Here is a 26534-nt window from a genome sequence, read left to right as displayed (position 1 = left end):
AATACAAAGACAAGTTAGTTTCTCATCACTGACATGTTCATTATACCTCCAATGATGAGAAATAATTTCTTCTCAAAAATAATGTTCCCATTATAAAAAACTGATAAAGTTATTTGTAGACTGGGGGTAACATTTAAAGCTTGTCCCACAGTTTAAGCAGGGAATTCAACTATATAACACATTTAAAAAATGTATTCCAACTCCTTCTTTCAGAAAATGTTGAAAAGAATATTTTTCATAAATATAACCTTTGGGCCACAGTAGGAAAAATAACTTTTTAAATGATATAGTTAGCTTATAACTACATTTCCTTAATAATAAAGGTCTTACGACCTTCTAGTCCTCAAGATTCATTAAATCACTGTTTCTAAAACCAAAGATGAAATGTTGAAAAGCTTTCAAAGTTCAATCAACCCTTAGGTTTTTTTTTAAAAAAAAGTACAATTCATATCTAGTGCCTTCAGAAGCAGTAAATGAATACTATCCTAATAAACAGGTAATCTGGATTTATAAAGTTATTGTGCAGTTTATTTATATTTCTACTGTAATTAAACCTGCAAAATCATACTTCAATGAAACCATAGAGGTACAGGTTATAAATTCTAATGTTTGCCTTTAAATAACGGTATTAACTCTCCATGCTTAAGAATCTGTCATAAATATGATGAATATGACACAATAATTATATAATAAAACAATAGCTTTATATTATTTTTAAAAATATATAATTTTCCTTTTCAATCTTCATTATATAAATGTTTGTACATTTTCACATGTATATAATTTTATATAAAACAGTAACATGTTAAACCATTGGATTTGGAGGGAATAAGATTCTCACTTTCACTTTTGTATCTTTTTATATTATAAAAACTTCAAACAAGTCACTTTTGTAATAAAAGAATCTGTCACGTGGGAAGCTATGATTATCACACTTCTAGTCAACATTTGGGAATGGAGTAATAAACAAAATAAAAATAACTACCATAGAAAATAATGATTATTTATGACACACTGTGTGGCAAATGGTTTTTTATACATTATCTTTCATCTTCAAATTCATGATGTTAAGGCAGACATTATGATTCCACCTTGCATATACAGAACGGAGGTACAAAAGGTAAAGGGAACTTTACCCAAGTTAACAAAGCAAATCAGAAGCCGACAGTATTAAACCCAGATCTCCACAAAGCCCATGTTCTTCCCACCACACCCCGCCAGGTTCTTCTAGAAATAATGTATGACCTTACATAAGTTATAACTTTCTTTGGCCTCAATTTCCTCATCAGTAAAGTAAAACATGAGATTAAGCTAGATTACTTAGCGTAAACCTTGAAGAAAATAAAATTTTTAGGAAAGGATCAACATTTAAATAACTACTATGTCACATTAAAAATGATGTGATAAATTTATTAAATACTGACTATAAGCTCTAAGAGAGCAAAGACCGCCATGTATGTTTATACACATTACAATCATATGCAAGAGCCCTAAAGGACCATTTCACTCTCCAATGCAAATGCATAATGAAGCATAGTGTCTTAACTATCTGAAAACCTAAGAAATCACACTTAAGGCTATGTTTACCATTCAATTAAATTATGCCAAATGAAATTAAATTTTAAAAAAATGGTTTCCTTATAACCAAGCAATACTATTCTGGCCCCAAATTTTGTTTTAAAAGGAAACTTTCTTCAATGATAAAATTATTCCAGAGATCTTTTCCTTTATTTAGAGTAATACTTTGAATAAAACACACAAAAATAATATCTGACATACATACATACCTAGGGTTTGTAGCATTATGGTTTCAAGTAAAACCAGTTCTTGAGTCTGTTGAAGGTAAGCCTGTCAGGTAAAAAAAACAAAAAAACATTAAAATGCTTAAGATAAACATGACACTACTAGACCACAGGACCATTAAATCTCATGAGAATTACAGATTGATTACCAAAGAATCACAGTAGTTTGGAAATTTGAAATAAAATGAGGGTGCTAGAGAAAACTTATTTTCTGTGATAAGTCAAAATTGAATTACTTCTAATACAGGAAATGTAAACAAAGCAAAAAACAACAGAAAAACCCCCTGAAGATAATAATATGAAAGGGCGTAGGTTAATCGAAAAAAGATCTCCAGTTTATAATGTAAAACTTTACCTAGGCATTGGCATTTCAAGACACGTTAAGGAGAGGAAGCACCAACCCAAGTGAAAACATCACACTCAAAACCGCCTTTAAAGGAAAGCCTTATCCACTCACTCTAGGATATTATTTCATGGAGTAATTCCTTGACAGCCACAGTAAATCAGTGAGTTATTTTTAGAATTAACTTCCTCTCTTCAAAAAAGATAAAGTCAAATCAAAACAAACCCTCAAATCTCTAGATTGAGAGAAAAATTTTAGATATAAAATGCCAAAATAATCTATCATACACCCATGGGGACATAAATAGAGGACCTTCTTCCAATTTCAGTAAATCATTTCCCTACTGCAGTTACCCTGGGAATAAAAGGGTAGGAAAAATCTTCCAGTCTCAATCTTAGATCATGACAATTGACTAAGGTGATAAGAAAACAACATTATCATACATAAATATTCATTTATGTAAGGATATATTACTAAACCCAGAGTGAAAGCACCTTCAATTTTATTTATGCTCCATTCTGAAAAGGTCACTGAGCTAATTTTTAAAACACAGATTTCTATTATTTGTACAATACCCTAAGAATTCACAAGAAATAATTCTGAATTTGTAAGTTAAAAGAAACTATAAGAGCTACCTTTGAATAATCAAACATTCTCTATTATTGAATGGTTACATTAATATTTTACTCCCTTAAAGCCAACATCTAGGATAAAACTTGTCATTAATAAAATCAGATATACTTAAGCGGGACCTTAAACTTGATCCAAATCAAACCAAATTAATGTAATCTGGGAGTTATTCAGTAATTACAAGTTCCTGATAAAGTAACTCATGTAAAATAAGAGTGCTAGAAAAATGATTTTAAAGGCCCAGAATTCTAGCTTCTGTTTTAAGATGTCAGAACATTTTTAAATGGTGCTGTCAAGTAAGGTCCATTAAAATGCTGAAAATGAACAAGCTGTTTGGAAACTGCGTTACTCTTCATGAAAATTAAAATATTTGGAAAATGCTGCTCATGAAAGCATGAAAATGCACTTTTATGTATCAGAAAGCTAAGTAGTAGTAGTACTGTTATCCACCGCATAATGACATTTTGGTCAACGATGGACTGCACATACAACAGTGGTACCATATAGCCTAGGTGTGTAGTAGGCTATGCCATCTAGGTTTGTGTAAGCACACTCTACGATGTTCACACAATGATGAAATCGCCTAATGACGCATTTCTCAGAACGTATCCCCATTGTTAAGTCATGCATGACTGTATATATGCAGTCTCAATAAAGGAAAAACTATGTTAAAAGACTAATTACTGGTCTAGAGGCAAATCTGGAGGTTTTTCTATTCCTTCAGTTGCTGACAATTTAGGAGTTATTTACCTTTAGTCTCAAATGCGCCCAAACAATGGAGGTGACATGACTTCCCCTCTTACATATATCACAGGTTTACTGTGAGGATAAACAACAAAATGTGAAAGACTTGAAAAGAACCTTTGAATCAAAACCTTCCGTGATTCAGAATGACACTCGAATTCATGAACACACATGAAATATGTTTCTGCCAGATTGCTTCTTGGTATTACATTCCTAACTGGTAAAAGAAATAAGCAGCATTTGGAAGGCAGCACTAATTGAATAATATTTTTATTAGGTCTAAATAATGAAAAGGTTTCCAATTTACAAAGATAAACCAAAAAACCCAGTTTTTACATACATCACATTTAGTATCCAGCAGTGGCTCTAGGGGATGAAGACAAGCATGTGCTACTTTGATAACATGTTCAAGTTTTCGAGCCTGTTCTTCCACTTTTGCAGCCAAAAATAATGCAGTAGGTGATATTATCTGCAGAAAAGATAAAAATTTGGTGATGTAAAAACAAATAAATTTCTGAAAAATCTTCTACTTTCTAAGGGGGGGGGGTGTGCAAGGAAGGAATGCAATATTAATAGTAAGAATTGCAAACTGGGTTATGATAAGATTGATATAAGAGTTTTAATAGTTATTCATTAAATAAAACTAGTTACCCTAGTTTCTAAAATCTCTGTTGCTTGTTTTGCAAGTAGAATACTAAAGGGAAAAAGGAAATAGACTCACACTTTAGCTAACTAAGTCAAAGTTTAAATAATATTAATGCACATTGTGGAGCTAAAGGAAAAAAAGTCTCAAGCAAACTAATGAAGCCATAGCTTAAAGATGAAAAGTGGGTAAAGTATACCCAGATTTTCCCTCTTTTTGGGCCATTTTCTAGGGTTCTTTTAATCAATGACTCATCATGTGGCTAAGAGCTACACAATCTTGCTTAAGAGACAGCAAAAGGATCTGAGGCAAAACGAGAAGAGGCTTCTGAACATGAAACTGCTACCTAATAACTATTACTTCACTACAGCAATATTAAAAGTAGCTAAAAACCCAGGGAATAAACATGCAAGGTAAACGAGTAGAGTAGAAACTCTGCCAACTGGAGATCAAGAAATTAGCAATTTTTTTAAGATTTAGTAAGTTATGTTCTTGGGATAGAAGAACATAGCACTACAAAGACAGAGAAACATCAATTTTGAACTAATATTTACCCAAAAAGATAATAATAAACCAAATAATTGCTGACTCAGAAAACAGGCATACCTCAAACTCAAATAACATTCTAAGATAACATACAAGAAATTTGTCACAGTAAGATAATTTCTAAATGTCAAGATTCAGGTATAATGTTTTTAAAGAGATGAACATCTGAGTCTCACTATATCTTGGGGGTCATCAATCACTTTACAGAAACAATGCCAAGGGGGAAGAGGGAGAAAGAGGCATAAATCATGCTACATGATTTGGGTAGTTAACATAAGATTTCTGATATACAGAAAGTAGACCCTTTCCTCTGAGAGCTTTTAAAATAACTTATAAATATCATTGCTGAGACATGAAATTTAATTACTGGATTCTGGATCTGAAAGAGACTTTCTCTAGTCCAACTGCATTTGCAGATGAGTTAAATGGAGTAAAAATGACTTCAAGAAGTTCTCTTCCTGCTGTACAAATCTTTAAAACAGACCTAAAATTAAGTGAGTTTGGCTCCAAACAACCAGAAACAATGTTACCTTGAAAGGACTGAATAATTTCAACTTGGACTTTCAACTTATTTCCATCTTTTAAAATTAAAATTACAACAAAAAAAAAGATTTAAAAAATTGAGAATGCTTAAAAAAGCAACTTATTCTTAGTTTTCATAGATTTAGAGTAAACTGTTATTCTTTACAACAGATTTAATTAAACAACATCCAAATTAGTTAATATTCTTTTAATAGCAGTCATGGGGGGGGTGTTTTGAGAGGTAGAAAGTGTAAGGTAACTGAGAGTAGATAATTATTTCCTAACTCAGTTCTTTTCCCACATACTTAAAATTTCCAACCACTGCTACCTACTTTGTCTGTTTGATTAACTCTTTTTCTATTTAAAGGCTTAACTCAGAAGATCACCTCCTCCCAAGGTAAAATTCCCAAGTCAGATGAAATGCCCATTTTATTCAGTAGGAAACTGTGCATTCCTCTGTCATTGTACTCATATTGTATGCTAGTTTATTTTCTCTGTCCCATCAGTCTAGAAGCAGCTTGAAACAGAGACTGAGTTATTCATTTATGTTCCCATTATCCAGCATTGTGCAGCTGCTGTTCAATATATTTCCTGAATGAATGACATGTGGATAATCCATATTTAAACATAAAGGCATCAATACTAAATTCAAAGTATTCCAAATGCCACAATAAAAACTTAAGAGCTAATACCAAGGTAAGGAATGCAAGAAACACTAAGCTAAATAAAATGAAGATACTCTCAGTTTCCCATGGTCTCTCATTTATTATCTCATTCATGTCTAGAAGGGGAATGGCTAAGCCAGCTTTCAAATTTATCAGAGTAAAGCAATAGAGGCTCAAGTCAAAAGTCAAATCAGACTGAACGTATTAATACTCTAACTTTCTTCCTAACTCCACATGATCCAGAATTTCTCTTACTTGTCTAACAGGCACTTTTAAAATCTCCAATGAGTTTTTCTCGGTAAAATCTCATAGGATTCCCAGTCACAGCTCCATCCTCTTCAGACTTTTTGCAAGCCTCAATATCAAGAAGTACTTCCAGACCCCAAGCTTTTCTCCTTAAAGATAGTCTCAATGGAAATGAAGTAGGCATACTAGTGAACGATTCTAAAGTTCTAGAAATAATTTAAAAAATTAAGTATTCAGGGAGCTAAGCAATAATCTTCAGGGTAGATTCCTGGTTTATTTACCCACACTCCTCAAAGAAGTCTTTCTGTTCCCTCTAAATAGGGCTCAATTCTCATCCTCCTCCAGTGCAACACTAATTATACCCAACACTCTTCCAAAGTTCCTGGTGAAATCCACTAACTCCATTCACATTTCCTCCTCTACAGCCTGCAAACATTTTACTCCATCAGGGCTGTAAAAACAAAACAAAACAAAATACCTTTTTAGATAAATACTTTGTGAATATCCACGTGAAGCTTTAATTTTAAGAATGACTAAGGAAGGCAATCAAACTAGGTACTACTGCTTTTTGTATGGAAAACTGATTCTGTTGTGTGGTTTGTCAAAAGGAAAAGAACTCCAAAAGCTTTAAGTAATGGCAATATTACTAGTTGGTTTGTAGCTCTTAAAGGTGAGCATGCTTTTCAAGGCAACAAACATTCATTAGCACATGTAAACTTGGTTCAAAGTCAAAGAATTTATACCAGTATTGGAGTAGATACTTGGTTGGTTCAAGTGAACAAACAATTACAACTGAGATTCAGTCCACTGGGAACAGAGACCACGCACTATCCGTCTTTGTGTTCTGGTACCTAGTTTAATAAACTTTCTCTAATTACTATAAATAAAGGGAAGAAAAATAGATTTTTAAACAGTGTTCAGAGTTTCTCACTCTAGTAGATGTACAACTATTTCAAGGGAATATTACATTCTCAAAACAAGATAAATTTCTACAAGAATATACCATATAAATCATGGAGAGGGGGAGGCAGAGGTGATGAACACAGCTGTAGCACAGTAGTCAGACTGCCTCAGTGGAATCCTGGCTCTGTTATCTGACTAGCCTAGGCAAATTACTTACTCTCTTTGTGGCTCAGTTTCTGCATCTGTAAAATGGGAGAAATAGTATCTGCTTATACAGTTGTGGTGAGGATTAAATGAATCAATATATGTAATGCACTTAGAATAGTGCCCCATAGTAATATGACTCAATACTATCATTAATATGTTGAAAAATTAAACAACAATGGTATATTGTTAGTGTCAATCTTAAATTTAACAAGTGATGTAACACTTTTTAAAATTCCTTTCTTTCTTGCTCACCTTCTTCCTTTCACGGTTAAACTCAATTCTTTAAAGGTTCCACTGTAGTCCTAACTAAGCAGATTCAAACACTGAAATTATGATACTTGATATTACTTCAATGATTACACCCATATTCCTTTCTTCTTTTCGCCCTCCAGCTGTTTTCACCCCTTTCTCCTTTTCTATTCTTTTATACGTTTCCATTTCTAGCTCTTAATCTGACTCCCTTCCTTCTCCATTTTTTCTCCCCCTGCCCATTCCTGGCCGCTGTCTCCCCTTTCTGCTCAAGATGCCCTCACTGCTGATATTCTTCACTCTCCATTGCTGGCTTCAACCTTGACAGCTGGTCAAGTCTGAATTAACAAAAAGCCTGGGTAATTTCCAAGTCACTGAAGACGAGTCTACAGTCAGTTTCAAATGAATCATCCTTGTCTTTATTCTTTTAGTAATTAATTTTGTGCATACACTTGCATGTACATTTGTATTTAAGAACTAGCCATAGCTGTCTTATTACTTTTCAGTTTCAAATTTCATAATCCAAAAAAAGCCCTAACAAAAGCAAAGACAAGACTCCAAAGTCTGCTTTCAGGGCTGGCCCTCTGGCCAAGCGGTTAAGTTTGCTTGCTCCACTTTGGTGGCCCAGGGTTCGCTGGTTTGGATCCTGGGCATGGACCTACACCAGACCACTCATCAAGCCATGCTGTGGCAGCATCCCACATAGAAGAACCAGAATGACCTAGAACTAGGATATACAACTATGCACTGGGGCTTTGGGGAGAGAGAAAAAAAAGGAAGACTGGCAAGAGACGTTAGCTCAGGGCCAATCTTCCTCACCAAATTCTGCTTTCTCTTTGCTGAGACATCATCAACAGGCTCATTCTATTTTGTTCTTATAGTTCATCTTTAGGTCCTACAGGTAGGTGAAGCCATTTCTCCCGTCTCTTAACTAGTCCAACACTACCCCTCCCTCAACTAAGTCAACAATAACTATTTTCTGTGCCTTGAAAATGGCTTCATTAATAAACATTCAGTTAGTTCTAGGTATCATAGCTCAAAATTTGGAAATCACTTGCCTAAAGATATAGTTAAGGAAAACCAGTAATGGAATAACTTCAGCAAAGACTCACAGAAAGAAGTTCCTAGAATAGGAAAAAGGGAGTAGAAACTTAGACATAAGGAAAAACAAGAAAGGCACAGCTCCCAGCAAAGAAGAAAAGGAACAGCTCAAAATGTCCATTTGTTAATAATAAAAAGATCACCAAGCCCAAACCAATTAAACCAAAATTCTAGTACAATCTCAAAATGTGGTTTAAATATTTTATTTTGCTGCAATGAAAAGACTGGCATTATAGTATTACAGAAAATGTCATTAACTCAGCTTGGCATTTTAGTTGCTTTCCTACCCATATAATTATGGATGAGTGTAATACTGCAACACGAGAAAATTTATATTGAGAATTAAAAAAATCTTCACACTGGGTGTTATCTGGGACATCTAATTACATTTCAAAGAGTGAGCTTAATAAAAACTGAAAAATATCAGTATTCAGCATTGCTGAAAAGCAGTACTGATTAAGAGAATAAAACTTGATTTCCATAGAGTAATTACATTATATTTAAATATGTTTAATATGCTTAAATACAATCTGGCATTTTAAAATTTATTTGAGTACCTCACCATTATAAATTTGTTTCTAAAATTAAAAAAAAAAATCAACTTATAGTTTAAAGTACACTTAGCATTTCATAGTTAAGTCTGTACGCTCCCATATACACTCAGCTCTTACCAGCCTACAACACTCATATAGTATGGTGAAACAAGAACATTAACATTGCATAGGTATTCAAATATTCTTTATAAATCCTACAAAAGTCCACTTTCCTTCAGATGACTAAATAAATAAGAACAAATGTTACAGAAAACTTAATATTGTGAAGACAGCAGTATTCTCCGTCTATAGATCCACACGATACTTATCAAAATCCCAGGTTCCTTTTTTTTCAGACACTGACAAGCTGAGCCTAAGATGCATCTGGAAATGCAAGGGACCCAGAAAGCCAAAATAATCTTGAAAAAGAAGAACAAAGTTGGAAGACATACTTCCTGAACCCAAAACTTAACTACAAAGCTACAGTAATCAAGACTATGTGGTACTGGCAGAAAAAAGACACAGATCGTGGAATAGAACTGAGAGTCTAGAAACAAACATCTAACATTTATGGTCAATTGATTTCTCAACAAGAGTGCCAAGATAATTCACTGGGGTAGGAACAGTCTTCTCAACAAACGGTGCTAGGACTACTGTATACTACCCATACGCAAAAAAATGAAGTCAGTCCCCTTCTTTACACCATAAACAAAAACGAACTCAAAATGGATCACAGAGCGAAATGTAAGAGACAAAACTATGAAAACCCTTAGAAGAAAACAGAAATAAATCATCATGACCTTGGATCAGGCAATGCTTTCTTAGATATGACATTGCGGGGGATCAGAATCAGCCACCCCAAACTGTGTCTCTTTACCTTGATAGAACAAAAGACTGAAAGAAAACTTTGGCCTTGCCCCAAATTGCCTAAAAGAATTTGAGATAGAAGGCCTGATCCAGGAAGGAGCTAATACCATGAGATAACTATAGTATAATGTAAAATAGGTATGATAAGAAAAGCACCAACAAGCCCATCTTACCGAAATTCCGTCTCTTGGGCCACATGCCCAGTAAACAGTTGTCTAACATTTGCTTTTCCATTTCCATGTGAATTACCTTCCTCCCATTTGAAGCCCCAAACCACTATCCTCAACATCCTCCTTTGTCTTTAGCTCAAGATGGTATTTAAGCTGGCAGTTTGGCCATTTTGTTGAGTTGCTCAGTTTACCTGAGTGTCTCTCAATGTATACATGTTATAAAGTTTTGTTTGATTTTCTCCTGTTATTCCTTCTCATGTCAATTTAATTTGTAGCCCTGCCAGAAGGACCTAGAGTGGGTAGAGGAAGTGTTCTTCCTTCCCTACAGCATCAAAGCAAAAGTGACAAAAGAAAAATACTAATAAACTGGATACATGTACTACAAATACCATTAAGAAAGTGAAACAGAACCCATGGAACTAGAGAAAATATTTGCAAATCATGTATCTGATAAGGGACTGGTATCTAGAACATATAAAGAAGTCTTACAACTTAATAAAAAGACAACAGAATTTAAAAAATGGAAAAAGGATCTGGGTAGACATTTCTCCAAAGACACACAAAAGGCCAAAACACATCAAAAGATGCTAAATATCATTAGTCATTTTGAAAATACAAATCAAAACCACAATGAGATACTACTTTACTTTCACTAGGATGCTATAATAAGATGGCTAGGATGAAAAAGACAGACAACGACAAGTGTTGACAAAGATGTGGAGAAATTGGAACCATTATACTTTGCTTGTGGGAAGGTAAAAATGGTGTAGCTACTTTGGAAAACACTTTGGTAGTTTCTCAAAATGTTTTTAAAAAGCTATACAAGATTACTGAGGTCTAGAGTTACCATACAACCCAACAATTCCACTCCTAGGTATATATCCAAGAGGAATAAAAACTTGTCCCCACACAAAAAACTTGTACACAAATGTTCACCGCAGCATTATTCATAAAAGTCAAAAAGCAGAAACAACCCAAATGTCCACTGACTGATAAATGGATAAATAAAATGAGGTTTATCCACACAATGTAAGGGATGTTATTCAGCAATAAAAAGAAATCAAGTACTGATACATGCTACACTATACCACAGATGAATCCTGGAAAAATTACATTAAATGAAAGACCACATATTGCATAATTCCATCTACATGAAATGTCCAGAGTAGACAAATTTATAGAGACAAAGAATAATTTAGTGGTTGCCCAGGGTTGTGAGAGGGAGAGAAATCAGTGAGCAACTGCTAATGTGTATAGGGTTTCTTTTTGAGGTGATGAAAATATAAATTCAGTATGTGATGATGGTTATACAACTCTGTAAATGTACCCATTGAATTGTACATTGTAAATGGGTGAATTTTATGGTATGTATATTATATTTCAATAAAGATGTTTAACAAAAGGAGCTAAAAGACATCTCTTTTAAATATTCAGTGTACACAGATCAACAAAGGAAATTTCAAGGAAACCAAAAGCCAAATAATAGCACAACGAATAATGGTAAACAACATTCACCTTAACCATGTATAACTTTACTGCACATTTGTTAATTTAAAAGCAGAATCAGTTTTCATTTTCAGAAGGTATATACTATCCATTTCTTAAACAATGATTAACTTTTACATTAAATTATGCAAGTATTTCAGAAAACCATTAATTTGCTTGTTTGGTTAACAAAAATGAAGAGATTCTGTTTAAGTCCACATAAAATGAACCATAACACTAATTCAAATAGCTACTTCCACTCTGCACCCAAAACTCTAGGCATTGAGGTAGAATAATACCAACTATCTACAGTATCTATCTAAGGATGTGGGGAGCTTGTAAAAATCTGGTATCCTCTGTGAATCCCTGCACCATTTCAAGACTGCCCCCAAATCCTCCGAATTTCCTTTCCCTACTCTCTCAGTTATTTTTTTTTTCCAAGCATGGAATTATGTCAGTTTTCATGGTCTTATGATTCTAGACCAGAAAGGAACCATTGTTCCTATTTTTTCAACTTCTAAATAAGCCATCAATTTAATATTGAATTACAATAGTAATTTTATTTGTTGATATATTAAAATGTCTATACATTCCATTAGTAACTGGTATTACTTTTAAGAGTTTATAGTCCAAACCAGCACTGTCAAAGAGAGACGTGAACCATAAACGTAATTAAAACTTTTCTAGCAACCTCGTTAAAATAGTAAAGAAACAGGAAATTAACCACTTCTAGTTAGCGGCTATATAGATATACATATTAGTACAGGTTTAAGCACATAGCTGACATGCTGATAAGAAAATTCATTAAAACTACGTAAAACTAATTAAAATGTATTAAATGTTTATAGGCATCACAAAATGGCTCAAACTGAATACTGTTCCTAATTATTCCCACATAAGAAAGTTTAAAGTAAACAACTAAAGTTTTTTTCTCCTCTCCCACTAGAATATTAGCCCCTTAGGGAAAGCACTATCTATGTCTTAAAAAAACAACAACACTATTTTGGATACTGCTTCTCACATAACACGCACTCAATGTTTGTGGGATAACTCCTGTCATGTAAACATACAGCACACTGTCATTAAGCACAAGCCATTAAAGCCACAACATTTAAAAGCTCTGACACTGAACAGTAGGTGAACGTCTATAGTCCGCATTCGTTTCCTTTTCTGTATCAGACTCAACTTAGAGAATAACTTTACATTACATTTATTTTCTTAAATATGATCATATAAAGAGTACTTAATAAGCCAGCTTTATAACTAGAACCATAACTTACTTAAGTATAATATATGAAGTTAATGCTCCAAAATAATGTAGGGTGGTAAGGTTTCTATCACTTTCCCCATTCACTAGCATGAGCAGACACGTTTATAGTAGAATGTACAGTGATCTAATTTTATTTTCACTGAAAAAAGTTACCGTAACTAATTTTATGTACTAAAAACATCTTCAGAATAGCTGTTCAAAAAATGCCTTCAAGGTCAGTTTATAAGTTACATAAAGTCAGTCTTTATACAGAGAGCTGTGTGTGTCTTAGCCAATGCAAACACTCAATGCATATCTGTTAACGTAACAATCTGCTCTATTCTACACACCAGACTTAGTTTAGAATCACTACCTTACCAAATTGTATAAAATGCTTTCTAAGTTCTGGAACAAATAAGCTAAATCACCATAGAAGCATATGAACTATCAAGACAAACACACACGTAGGTGTGTGTACATAGAAAAGGTTTAAATTATTTGACTATTTTACAATTGTCTAATTTTGGGGGGGAAAAGCTGCTTCATAAAGACTTGTCTAATATATAGTCAATACACTCCATCAGCCAACATACCTGTAATTAGGCAGATAAAGTGCCTATGTTTCAAAATAACATTAAAGCTTTTCGGAAAACTTTCCAGATTTCTTTTCAGAATCAATTTGAGAAAATCAAGAATATTATACATGCTTTTTTATGTCTACCAATAAACTCTCCCAGATGGATCATTCTCCTTAACAAATGAACTTCAAGTGATTTTAACTATTCCTAAAAAATCATCTGTTATCTTCCCAGAAGGACTTATATCTATTAAGGACATTTAGATTACAGTCTATTGTAGTATGATTAGAAATTAGCATATCACCTCCTAAAGCGACTGAGGATAACCTTTTAATGTCTCACATCTGAAGAATTCTGACACTTGGGTAACAGGATAGCAAAACCAAAACTCAGTGGTTATTTATAACCAAACCACTTGACAAGGCATTCCTAGGAACTCTCGAAACACAAAAACAGGCTACTGTGTAACCACAATACCTACACAGTATCAGCATCTAAGCAACAAGAAGGAAGGGAAGTAATGGGGCATTTTGGCCTGGACTTGATAACAGAAGAACCTCAAAATAGCTAACAGGCTTGGAAGTCATGATGGGCCAGTTTGAGAACAGCAGTTAAATCTGGGAGGAGTTTTGCCAAGTTAAGTAAGTGGGTGGATGCAAGAGTCCTAGAATGGGGCTTAAAGGGTTGAAGCTAACTTCTATGATCTCCCAAGGCATTCTGCCAGGATTCCATATTGAAGAGAAACCTCTGGGAACAAAAACAAAATTGGCAGGATAGGGACAAGTGAAAGAGAAGATAAAAATGAGAGAGGGAAACACAGTCAGGAAACCTCAGAAAGCAAGCTGGTACATTTCTGAATATTATACAAAAGAAAAGGGAGCTCTGTGAAGTTAGAAAAACTACTCTGAAGCACATCTTAAAGCTCAGGAAAACTAATCTGTTATAAAAGTGAGCAACAGAAGAGTATTTAGGTCATATAAAGATACTATGACAAAAAATTAGAACAGTTGTCCCTAAAGCAACAAAATCACACTATAAAGAATTACTTAAAATTTTTTTTCCAACAAATGGTACTGGTAAAACTAGATATCCGCATGCAAAAGAATGAAATCACACCCTTACCTTACATCACATACAAAAATTAACTCACCACGGATCAAAGACCCAAATGTAAGAACTAAAACTATAAAATTCTTGGAAATAGGAAAAGCTTCATGACTTTGGATTTGGCAATGATTTCTCAGGTATGACACCAAAAGTGCAAGCAACCACAGAAAAAATAGGTAAATTGGACCTCATCAAAATTAAAAACTTTTGTACACCAAAAAAGTGAAGACAGCCCACAAAATGGGAGAAAATATTTTAAAATCATGTACCTGATACAGGATTAACTAATATCCAGAATATACAAAGAACTCCTACAACTTAACAATAAAAAACCCTAATAAAAAAATGACAAAGGACTTGCTTGAATAGATATTTCTCCAAAGAAGATACATAAATGCCAACAAGCACATGAAAAGACGCTCAACATCAGTAGTTATAAGAGAAACAGAAATCAAAACTACAATGAAATACCCCTTCACAGCCATCAGGATGGTTATCATCAGAAAACCAGAAAAGAGCAAGTATTGGTGTGGATGTAGAGAAACTGACACCCTTGTGCTTTGCTAGTGGGAATGTAAGATGGTACTGTCTCTGTGGAAAATAATACGGTAATTCCTCTAAAAATTAAACACAGACTTACAACATGATCCAGAATTCCACTTCTGGGTACATATCCAAAACAACTAAAAGCAAGGACTTGAGCAAGATATTTGTAGACCCATGTTCATAGTAGCATTATTCACAACAGCCAAAAGGTAAAAGGAATCCAACTGTCCATTGATGGATATATGGATCAACAAAGTGTGGTTCATACATACCATGGAATATAATTCACCCTTAAAAAGGAATGAAATTCTGACACATGTTACAACATGGATGAATCTTGAAGACATTAAGTGAAAATAAGCCAGACACAAAAGGACAAATACTGTATGATTCCACTTATATGAGACACCAAGAACAGTAAAATTCAGAGAGAGTAGAATGGTGGTTCCAGGGGCTGGGGGAGAGGAGAATATGGAGTTTGATTAATGAGTACAGTTTCAGTTTGAGAAGAAAAAATCTTCTGAAGATGGCTGGTGGTGATGGTTGCACAACAATGTGAATATACTTAATGCCACTGTACACCTAAAAATAGTTAAAATGATAAATTTTATGTATATTTTACCACCCAACAAGAAACTAAAAAGGTAACCTACCTCCAAACTAAGAGACATTAAGAAAATGATTCAAAACATGAAACCTAAGCAAAAGAGATGTGGAAGCACATATTGAAAGAGGATATCACACACCGAAGTATATTAACCCAGAACAATCAACATCAAGACACATTGTAGTAAAATTACTAGAATTATTTTTTTTGTTTTCTTAGTCCCCATCTGTTGCCAGGTCTATTCCTACTCTGCCTGGACTAGAGGTCAGAGTACAGGAAACCAGGATTCTGAGTGAGCACAGCACATGCATGCACAATTTGCTACCTGGCCTGGATATGGTCTGTCTCACCCACCAGGCCACATCTTGGGGCCAGCAGCTCCCTGCACTGTGCTGCTGATGAGAAGGTCTGAATGATGGTTATCATCAGACCCATATATATCTGCTGTCCTATGTGACTTGTGGCCTATCCATCAATCTCAAAATACATGATTTTAAAGGAAAAAAAATCATCTGGCCATTTAGGCAAAAATAAATTTAAGAAAACTGGATCACCACCCAAACTGCCAGAAATGCTTTATGCCAGAAAAGAGTTGTTACATATTTAAGATACTCAAGAAAAGAAAGCATGAGCCAAGAATTTTATATCCAGCAAAACTGACCTTGAGTATGAAGAGCACAAACTATTATCAACATGTAAAGACTCAGAGAACATTGTTTCCATGATGTTCAAGAGAACTTCAAATGATTCAAATGACTACAGAGACTTCAACATAAGCACTGGTAGTGAATAACAAATATATAGTTACTAGCAGAACTAAGATTAAGTGAGGATTAAAAGGGAGAGTTTTGTAATGGCTATTTAACATAATGTAGATATAGTACAACTTTTAAAAATCAGGGGTGAGAGGGGAGAGCAAAGCAAAAACATTTAACTCTTCTCAATAATTATATTGGTGCTGGTAGTACTGTTATTCTGAAACTTATTTGTGTAATGTGGGATTAAGTTAACAAGTACTTATGAGATATTTAAATTGTATCATCCTACATTCTTGAGAACTAAAATTTTTGGTGTGAAAGAAAGGTCACAGAGATGTAATACAAAAGAGAGTAAGTAAAAAATGCTGTCTTAAATCAGAATGAACTCCTGACGTATTCAAATACATATTTCAAATAAACATATAACAAGTCCAGCTAACACGTATTTCATGTGTAAATGAATAATAAACATCCAATATATGGATGCACATAGTGAACATATTATTTACTGTACTATATATTTCCTAACTCTGTTTACTGAAGATGCCTAGAAACAAGAGCAACGTAGTAAGAATGACCATACCTAGTGTCTAGGTTGTGGTCTTAAAATACCACTTCCTATTAAAAGTGGGCAGGGTTTCTCAAAGAAATGACCAGTTCCACCTATGGAGCAGGAAATGTAGAAGACGAAACTGGAGTGTCTTGCTATAACAGACAGTGAAGAAGCCATCCAAGATTATTAGGGTATAGAATTACCATATGGTCCATCAATTCAGCTCCCGGGTATATACCCAAGAGAAACCAAAACATACGTCCACACAAAAACTTAAACGTAAATGTTCATACCAGCAATCTAATAACCAAAAAGTGAAAACAATCCAAATGCCTATCAACTGATGAATGGATATATAAAATGAGGTGTCATGGTAGTTCAGCAAGAAAAATAAATCAAGCACTAATACAAGCCACAACACAGATAAACCTTGAAAACGTGCTAAGTGAAGGAGGCCAGTCACAAAGGACCATAAGTTGTATGACTCCATTTATAGGAAATGTCTAGAATAGCCTGGGGGGAAGAATGGGGAGAGAAGGCTAAAGGTTGTGGTTTTTCTTCTTGGGGTAATGAAAATTTCTAAAATTGATGCATAACTGTGAATATATGAAAACACCATTGAACTGCAAGCTTTCAATGGGTGAAATACATGGTATGTGAATTATATCTCAACAAAGGTGGTAAATATAGGTCAAACATCAAGTATTTATCCTGCCTTGTCTATAGGAACTGTACCACTGAGTGTTGAAATAGTGGATGATTCACAGCATTTCATTATAAAAATATCCCAATTAATAAATGAAGAAGAAATGACAGAATTATAGTATCACCAATGAAAGGATCTAGGCACTGAATATTAACAGCTGCTAACACCTCAAAAAGAGAGACAAATTAGGTGCCTCTTGATGAAAGAACATAACACCACCTGTAGTCTTGCTAAACTGATCTAAAATGAGTCTGATCAAATTTCTGAATCCAACTGGCAATCTGCAGAGAATACAAGACCAAAAGAAAGTGATTTAACTGCACCATAAGTATAAAATCAGCAAGATCCAGACAGTTGGAAACTCTACAGGTCTAATGCCTTAGGTCCTCCAATAGGTAAAATTTAAGTGAAAGAAAGGGATGGAGGGGAAACCAGTATACTGAGAGACTTAAAAGACATATCAAAATTTTTAATAATGGGCAAGACTACACTGAGGTGTTTGGGAACGCAGAGTTGGATGACAAAACTATAAAGAAACTGAAGAAAGTGATTACTATATAACAAGGATACTGGTTACTTTGTAGAGGGAGGGAAGGGGTTGACATCAGGACGACACATGAAGGCACTTGTCGGGTAGTTACCAAAGTTCTTTTTCTTGACTTGAGTGGTGGTTACAAGGTTGTCTGCCTTATAATAATTCATTAAGCTATACTCTGTCTGGTGGTTTTATATGTTTGTGTTTTATTTTATAATAAAAGGGGAAAACCCTTCATCTCACATATGCAGTTATGCTATAACACTAAACGACTCCAAACAGATGGAATACAATAGGATGTGAATAGGACCCAAAAGATAAAATCTGAGATAGAAATTTAGAAGTGGAAGACTGGAGTTATTTGGGGAATGCTTTATGAAGAGGTGGAACTTCAGCTGAGTCTTAAAACCTGACACATCACACTCACATGGAAAGCAGAGAGAAAGCACCGAGAAAGCACCATACGGAAAAATAGAGATGCACAATGCATAAATGCTAAGACTGATATATGACTGAAAGAGGAATGTGGGGCCTAATTTAAAAGAGGACTTCACTGGATTTTATCCAATGAGGTAAGCAAATCAAAACCAGAGAGTATTTTCATTGTTTACTTGTCTACTCATCTCCTCCTTAGAAACCACTGGCATCATAGTTAGTGTGTCCTATTTCTTAAACATATTAGGGTAGGACAAAAGTGAGAACTACAGCATAGGATCAGGCAAGGGACGTGGGTTCAAATGCCAATCACGTAACGGGTGCTCTGATTTTGGACAAGTCACTTAGTAACTGCATCTGTTTCCTCAGGAGGATAATGCTTTAGTTGAGATGAGTAAAGTGCCTGTTACAGTGAGAGTTTCATAAATTGTCATCCATGCAACTTATAGTTGAAAAGGAATTTAGAAATCATCTAGTCTCATAATCTCAAATTTACAGTCCAGGAAACAGGTGTTTGGTTAGTTATCTGTCATTTTGAACAGCAAAGATACAGAATAGTCCATTACTGCAGAAAGTTCTACTGGACGGCACTGCAGTATTTCCCCACAGTATTAATGGATTTTGAATAAGATTATTCCTGGATTAATTGCTTCATTAAATGAAAAGGCAGAAGTAGAAGTGAGCTATAACATAAACAACCACTCAGATTTCACAAGGCACTTTAGAAGGTAAAGGATTGAAACACATGCTGATTTGACTCCTATAAAATATGACCAGAGTATAACAATGGATTCCGAGAGAGACAGAGGAAAAAGCAAAATTTAAACCAATGGTCTTCAACTCTGGCAGACATGAGTATCACCTGGGAAGCTTGTTAAGGTAAACAATCCCAGGTCCTGCTACAAATACCCTGATTACATAGGTCTAAGGCACAGCCCAGTAAAGTATATTTTTAACAAGCATCCTGATAATTCTGATCCAGGTGGCTGGTGAATCACAAGCGGCACATCACAAAAGCTTTACACATACTGCTTTCAGTGAAAAACTTCAGGGACACGAAAAGATTTCTAGTAACAAATACTTGAGGATTTTATAGTGGCGATAATTGCATGAGCTACGGAGTCTAGATCTGGGTGTGATTTTTGCTTCTGTCACTCTGTGACTTCAGACAAGGTATTTGACCTTTATGATTCTTCCTTATCTGCATTAAGGGGACATCAACCTCAAACAAATGTTTAAGAACCGCATACCAAAATAAACCTAAGAAGGAAAAACAACCAAACCAAGATACTCTTCCCATGAAATCAGTAAATAAATACAGGTGGACACTTATCTCCAGATAAGCATAGAGGTAATAAAGCAAAATGAAAGACTAGCAGATATGATTAACCAAATCACTTTATGTCAAAAAAACCACGGAAAACAAAGTTAAAAGGCAAACCAGGAAGGTATTTACTCATATTATAATGAGAAATTCATAAAGAGCTCAAAATAGAGGCTAAGAGAAACAGTACTTCACAGAAAGGCAACCTTTATTAACAAATTAAACTTTAGATTTTAGGAATACCAAAAATAGTTTCCCTAAAGCCCTCAATTAGAAAAAGATTACAAACGTGATCTTTGTCCTTAAGGTCCCGAGGAATTTCAGACAGACAGACATTTTTTACTAGAACAGATTAAATTCACCAAACACTAAAAATTAATCTAGTGAAGATGATACAGCTTCAGTCTCCTTCCCTCAACTCTTTAGGGTTTTCTCAACCTCAGCACCAATGACATTTTGGACCAGTAACTTTTTGTTATGGGGGGCTGTCCTGGGCATTGTAGGATATTTAGCAATATCCTTGGCTTCTAACCATTAGATGCCAGTAGCACGCCTTCCCCCTCATTTGACAATGAAAAATATCTCTGGACAGTGCCCAATGTCCCATGGTGGGCAAAACTGCTCCCGGTTGAGAAATACTGGGTCAATCTCTAATATCCCTTCTGGTGTCATTTTAAAATTTACTTCCCCAGAAACAGCCACACTTAACCCCACCAAGGACCAGTCCAATTCTGTAGGTTCTCAGATTGCTGCTGTGTGCTAGATGTAAGAACTGTTAGGGGAAAAAACCCTTTTCTGTGTTGAAAAAGATATATACATATCATATATTTTTGCACAAGCAAAAAATATTTCTGAAAAAGTACACAAAATCTGTTAACAGCAAATGCTATAGGGCAGAGGGCTTACACACTTGGATCAAGGGAGGTTTATCATATCCCTTTGTCTACTGTTTTCATTTACCATATTCCTATACTAGTTTTCAATAATAAAAGAAAACATTTTAAGTGCACCTATGTGAGGAGGATGTAGGTAGAGGAAAATGTCTAAGGATTCATTCAACAGACCTGTGAGCAACAAGATTTGATCGATGCTACGGACAAACAGTTACTGAGTACTCTATGTAAGGTACTGGTGACACAACAGGGAGTAAAGCCAAAAAAAGAAAGAAAATAAACAAAAAACCCCTGCCTTTACAGTGCTTACCTTCTAGTTTAAATGTGTTTCTTTCTGGGGGGAGTGCTAACCAATTCCCCAAAAATGTTTGTTTTCTTTCACAAAAGGCAATCGTCCATGACAATTTTATGAGTAATTTGACTATAAATAAACACAGTTAGTGTAAACTGGGTAAAATCTAAAAAAAAAGTCCTGAATAAATTTCTACGGCAAGGACTATTATTAAAAATTATAATGGGAGAGTGCTATATTATCAGACAAACAACAGAGATTGTGAGCACTTCTCTGCATACAGAAAGAATGTCCTCCCTATAAATTGTTAAAGTCTCTACAGGGGAAGAAAAGAATGCAAAAAGAACATCCTCAAATTTTCAGATGACATCTACAAGTTAATTGAGACTGTAAGTAAAAAGTGGTAATCAAAATTTAGCACAAACATACACATTTGCTTACGTGCAGCAGCTGACCAATCTACCTTAAATGTATAAAATGAAACTGAGCTATGACATGGATGATGCATTCTTAGAAGTCATTACAGTCATTCCTTAAAATCATTAGTCCCGAAACCGGTCCTTAACTAACCGTGTACTCTTGGAACCTTAAACAGAACTACAATACATTTAAATCGGAACTATAATACATTTAAATCTGGCATATTATAAACAGCTCCAACCACTGCAGCTCAAAAGAGAGGCAATGGAACTGAGGGAAATAAAGATTAAAATGACCCTGTGAGTTGGAGACATACTATGATAATAGATCATGACCAACAAACACTCAGAAGAGTGTGCTCTTTACAACCTGATTTTAAGAGAAACTATTAGACTTGGAATTAACATAAGAAACAAATCTATCATAAACTTGACTAACCAAATTAATGAATACAGTTTCTAAGAGAAGCTGGGTCAACATCTATTCTAAGATTGACATTGGGGAAGATGCTCTTCCAGTGTATACCTTGGAGGCACTGTTGCTTCCAGAGCTTTTTATACTTTACTAGATTTATCTTGAGCTTGATCCAGCAAAGCCATTCTTTAATTACTAATCACAATTACATGAACCTCACTACATCCAGTGAGCAAAGGGTAGACTGATCTAATTAGGTTACGCATAAAAGTCATTTACTGCTGATAGTGATCCAACCCTCCAAGAAACTGACAATAGAACCCAATGATAAAAGACAGTTTCTGGGTCACCAACACATGTGGACACTGACTTTATTCTTAAATATAACAGCACTTTACTTTTAGGAGATTTTTTTTGCCTTCGTCAATGTGAGAAATAAAATGAAGCCAGAGAAATATTGAAAAAATTTTAATATAATCAAAGCATGATATTTATTATAAAACTAGATATAGTTTGCCACTAGCATCTTAAAATTTAAGCTTGTTAGGGTTTAATTTACTGAATGGCGTTCAGTTTATTTTATGGTGAAGATTCATGCTTTTTGTTAAGTTTACTATGACATTCCATTATAACCCTATAAGAAAAATTTTCCCAACAATGTGGGGTACTATGAATTTAAAAGTGACTCAGATTCAATTTGAGACCACCCCCTTCACCCTAAAAGAATGGGGGGGAAAAAAAGATAAAAGAGTGAGGCTGTGCAATTGATGCTAATGCATCAACACAAATATTAAAATCTCTTTTGATATAATAGCAAAGGTAAAAAAGACAAAAGCTAGATATGAAGGGTGCAATGCTACTTTTCAAAATAGAAATTAAGATGAGATTTCAACTGTCCTAATAACGACTCAATGTAAAATGCTGGTTTACTTTCATGTACATATGAGACACTAAGTAGGGCATTAAAAATTAATACTCTGGCTTTTTAATTGAATGACGGCATTTAAATAAAATAGTGGAAGTCAGAATCCAAGTGACCTGGGCTTCACTAGTCAATTTAAAATCAAAACTGTGAATTTTGGCTGAAAGCAAGATAATTTGTTTTAAAGTACACCAACCAGGCCAGAGAGACAAATTATGAAAGAGCGAGGGTTCAAAAAAGTCTTGTGGTGAGACTATTTACTAGAAATAGAAAAAAGTACGCCTGATTCAGCAAATGGGACATCTATACCCACATAAAGAATTTCCAGAACTATTTTGACTTGTGATTTGACCAACATTTTCAAGGGCTACTTAAGGAAAGCCACATTTATATTGGTATTCATTAGTTCACCACTCCCTTTGGAGACAATTTAAATAAAAATTTAATTCCTTCAATCTAAATGTTATTATCAAAAAGGCTTCCTCTCTTCCATAACACTATCATTGACCTAAGTTCTGTGCACAAGAAATAACTAGGAAGATGGAAACAGAGCAAGAATCACACAGATTTAAAAGAGGAAGAGTAGAAGGAACCAGGACTGCAAGAGACCAAAATGTATATTGTTCAAGATAAACTTACATGCCAATCTGATAAATCAAATCAGACTTATAATCAGAAAAGATTAAAATAGGAATCAATCTAAACCTCGAAGCTTTTCCTTCCAATCCAAAAAAAGAATATTTTAAGGACCTTTTCACAGTTTTCTTAGCAAAAAAGTCCTAATGACAATCCACAAATAGCATAAAGTCTTCCATGGTCTATTTTTCTACACACACCTTTCAGAATTGCATTCTAAACACAGTTGTGATAAAAAGAGCAAAAAATACAGTGAGATTTAAGATGGGGTTAAACATTTCTAAACAATACACGACTTTCTTTGTTAACAGATGCAAGACAGTATGCATGTTACTCTGAAAAGAACAGACACCAAAGTCACATCTTTCATAACTTAAAAAACAAATTTCAACTAAACGCCATTACTCAATTTGTCAAGATTTACAGGTTATGTTCAAAATCAGTATCTTAGTATACGAGGTTAAGTTTTACTTCAAAACTACATATACATAGACAAACCTCTGACATTGTGTGTTTGAAGCAAGATTTGACATTTGAATCACTAAAAATTTAAGTAGACAATTAATGCTAATGTGTCATAAACAGGAACTTTTGACATCTTAAGCAAATGAAATATTTCTGAACATTTAACTCTTTTAAAGGGTCATTTCAAGAGAATATTGCAATTAAATTAAGCCCGATTCACAATATTCGAAATATGAGCTGAGTAAGATTAAAATACACAACAGAACGACTAGGCTTGCCTAAAATACACTGTACGTTAATTTGAAATTATTAAACAATTTGATGAATTTAAATGAAAAACTTAATACCGATGTAAGAATGCTGAATAGAGAAATGTTTCTTATCTTTTAGCTCAAAAGACCTGGCAGAAGCTAACACAGTGCCTGGCAGCGCGTCATCACCAATCAAAAAATCAATCACCCTGCATTTGAAGCAAAACATTTATCATGCATATTGCTTTCACCGTTAACTTACAACACTAAATCCAACAATAAAATCAACGATCAACTAACTTGTTTCTGCGTATCGATTTACCTTAAAATTTAGTGGTAGACAAAAACAGACAATAAAACAGTACTTACATTTCTATTGAATTTGGTGAAAGAATGGTGCATATAAAATCTGTGCATATAAACAATTGCAGTGTTTATTGTAAGCTGAGAGCTGGAACGTATCATTTAGGAAATATCTGAGAAGAAGAAGATCTCACTTGCAAAACAATTCTGATGGAAAATTCCCGATCTATAGTTCTTTTTCAACGCCGCCGGCTCAAAACCAAACCAAAAACTGTTAACGAAACAAAACAAAAACAAAAAACCCGCAGGGCTGTGGTGGGGTGTGGGGAGGGAGAGAAAAGGCTCGACGCTAAATAAACAGTAATAATAGCTAACTGCTGAGCATTTCACGCTCATATTGCTATTAAGCGAGCCCAGGAAGGATTTATCAATGGCTACGACTGACTAATCTCAAAATCAAACAGTTGAAACGCGCGCGCGCACACCCATACAAAACCACACCAAGAACATAAAGACCTCCAGTGCGCTCCCAAGGTACAAGAGAACCGCCATCAAACCCGCGAGGGGCGCGGGGAAAGGCTGCGGAAAACACTCAGACCTTTCAGCATCGCTAACCTTCCTACTCTTAACCCCTTCTCGGAAGAGAAGTCGAAGCAGCCGCCTCTTTTCTACGATAATGCCTAACATTCTCCTCTCGCCTGGGCAGCACTCCCAGCCCCCGCCGCCGCCACCACGCGCGGGCCCAAACAGATTACACAACGCAGCCTCCCAGCCCGCGTTCCCGGACGCCTCTCCTCCTCCCCTCCTCCGCTGCCGCTCGCGGCCTCCCGAGCCCGAGCCTGAGCCTGCCTTCCCTCACGGCGTGGCCGAAGCCCATGCAGGCCGAGGTGGCGGCGCCATGTTCGCGGGCCACCAGGCCCAGCGACCGGGCGAGTTGTGAGGAGGACAGGGCGTGAGCGGAGGAAGGCCAAGAACAGGAAAGGATACACATTGAGACGTTGTCCCATGTCCTGGATGAGGTTGGCCGCCTGCTGGCGGTACGAGAGCTCTTTATCCGCCTCTACTCCGCAGCGGCGGCTCGGCGTGTTCTCCAGCTGTTCCCGAGTAAAGAACCAGCGAGAAGAAGCTCCACGGCCCGACGCCATGACACTTCCTCCTCCGCCCGCTCCCTTACCCACCCCCCTCCCCTCCCGGCTCGCGGACTCCCCGCCAAGGCCGCACGGCCACGCCCCACTCCGCTCGCCGTAGATGACGCACCGCCCCTTTTCACCCCCGCCGCCGCCCGTGCGCGTGCGCGGGGGCCTCCCTACCGGCTCGCCCTAGTCTTTTGCTTTCTTTTTCCTGCCCCCGGCCTCGCTCTCGCGCGCGGGACCACAATGCTCCGCGCCGCTTGTCATTTGCAGGCGCCGAAGGTGGGGGTCGGCTCGGAAGGAAAAGGTCGGCGCGGTGCATGCCGGCCCTAGGATTGGAGGGGCAGAGGGGCGGGGAGGAGAGGAGGGAAGAGGCCGGCCTAGGGTCGGGGGCCGAGAGACGCGGGCGGCGGCTGCGCCATGGTGCCTGGGTGTGGACTGTGAAATCCGGCGAGTTCTCGGGTCGAGCGTTTAGCGGCCCTTTAAAAAGACAAAAACCTTGCTTTTGTGCAGCCCCACGCCACAACTTCCATCTTTCTCTACCGTTGGTGCGCGTGATGTAGCGTTCGACTCTCGTGTCCTTGACGAACAGCCTCCGCCCAGCGGGCGGCTCTGGGAAGGACCTACCTGGGGAAGAGTGCATAGGACTCTTCCACGTTTATGCCGTGCTTAAGTGCTTTTGTCCCTACGTTATCTTGTTTGAATCTCACAACCACGCAGGCGTTGGGTTTATTTTTTAAGGTTATTTGCTAGG

General features: G+C 36.0%; 1 protein-coding gene across 8 annotated transcripts in view; it reads right to left on the bottom strand.

Moving 5' to 3' along the window:
* LOC124233820 (cyclin-T2) overlaps positions 1-25807 on the bottom strand; it is a 39855-nt gene extending 14048 nt beyond the window's left edge. For 2 of the 8 annotated variants that reach the window (XM_046651045.1, XM_046651047.1), the window contains exons 1-4: positions 25638-25807; positions 24717-24798; positions 3860-3988; positions 1788-1848 (exon numbers count right to left, since the gene is read on the bottom strand). In XM_046651045.1, the coding sequence (XP_046507001.1) occupies positions 1788-1848; positions 3860-3988; positions 24717-24798; positions 25638-25795 (430 nt within the window). In that variant the 5' untranslated portion in view covers positions 25796-25807. The other 6 variants (XM_046651051.1, XM_046651050.1, XM_046651049.1 and 3 more) reach the window with 6 other exon arrangements.
* Between the last annotated feature and the right edge of the window lie 727 nt (positions 25808-26534).

The sequence above is a fragment of the Equus quagga genome, unplaced genomic scaffold, assembly GCF_021613505.1.
Source record: "Equus quagga isolate Etosha38 unplaced genomic scaffold, UCLA_HA_Equagga_1.0 252_RagTag, whole genome shotgun sequence".
NCBI lineage: Eukaryota > Metazoa > Chordata > Mammalia > Perissodactyla > Equidae > Equus > Equus quagga.
Note: the sequence above shows the minus strand (reverse complement) of the source record. Positions and strands in the feature narration are given on the sequence as shown.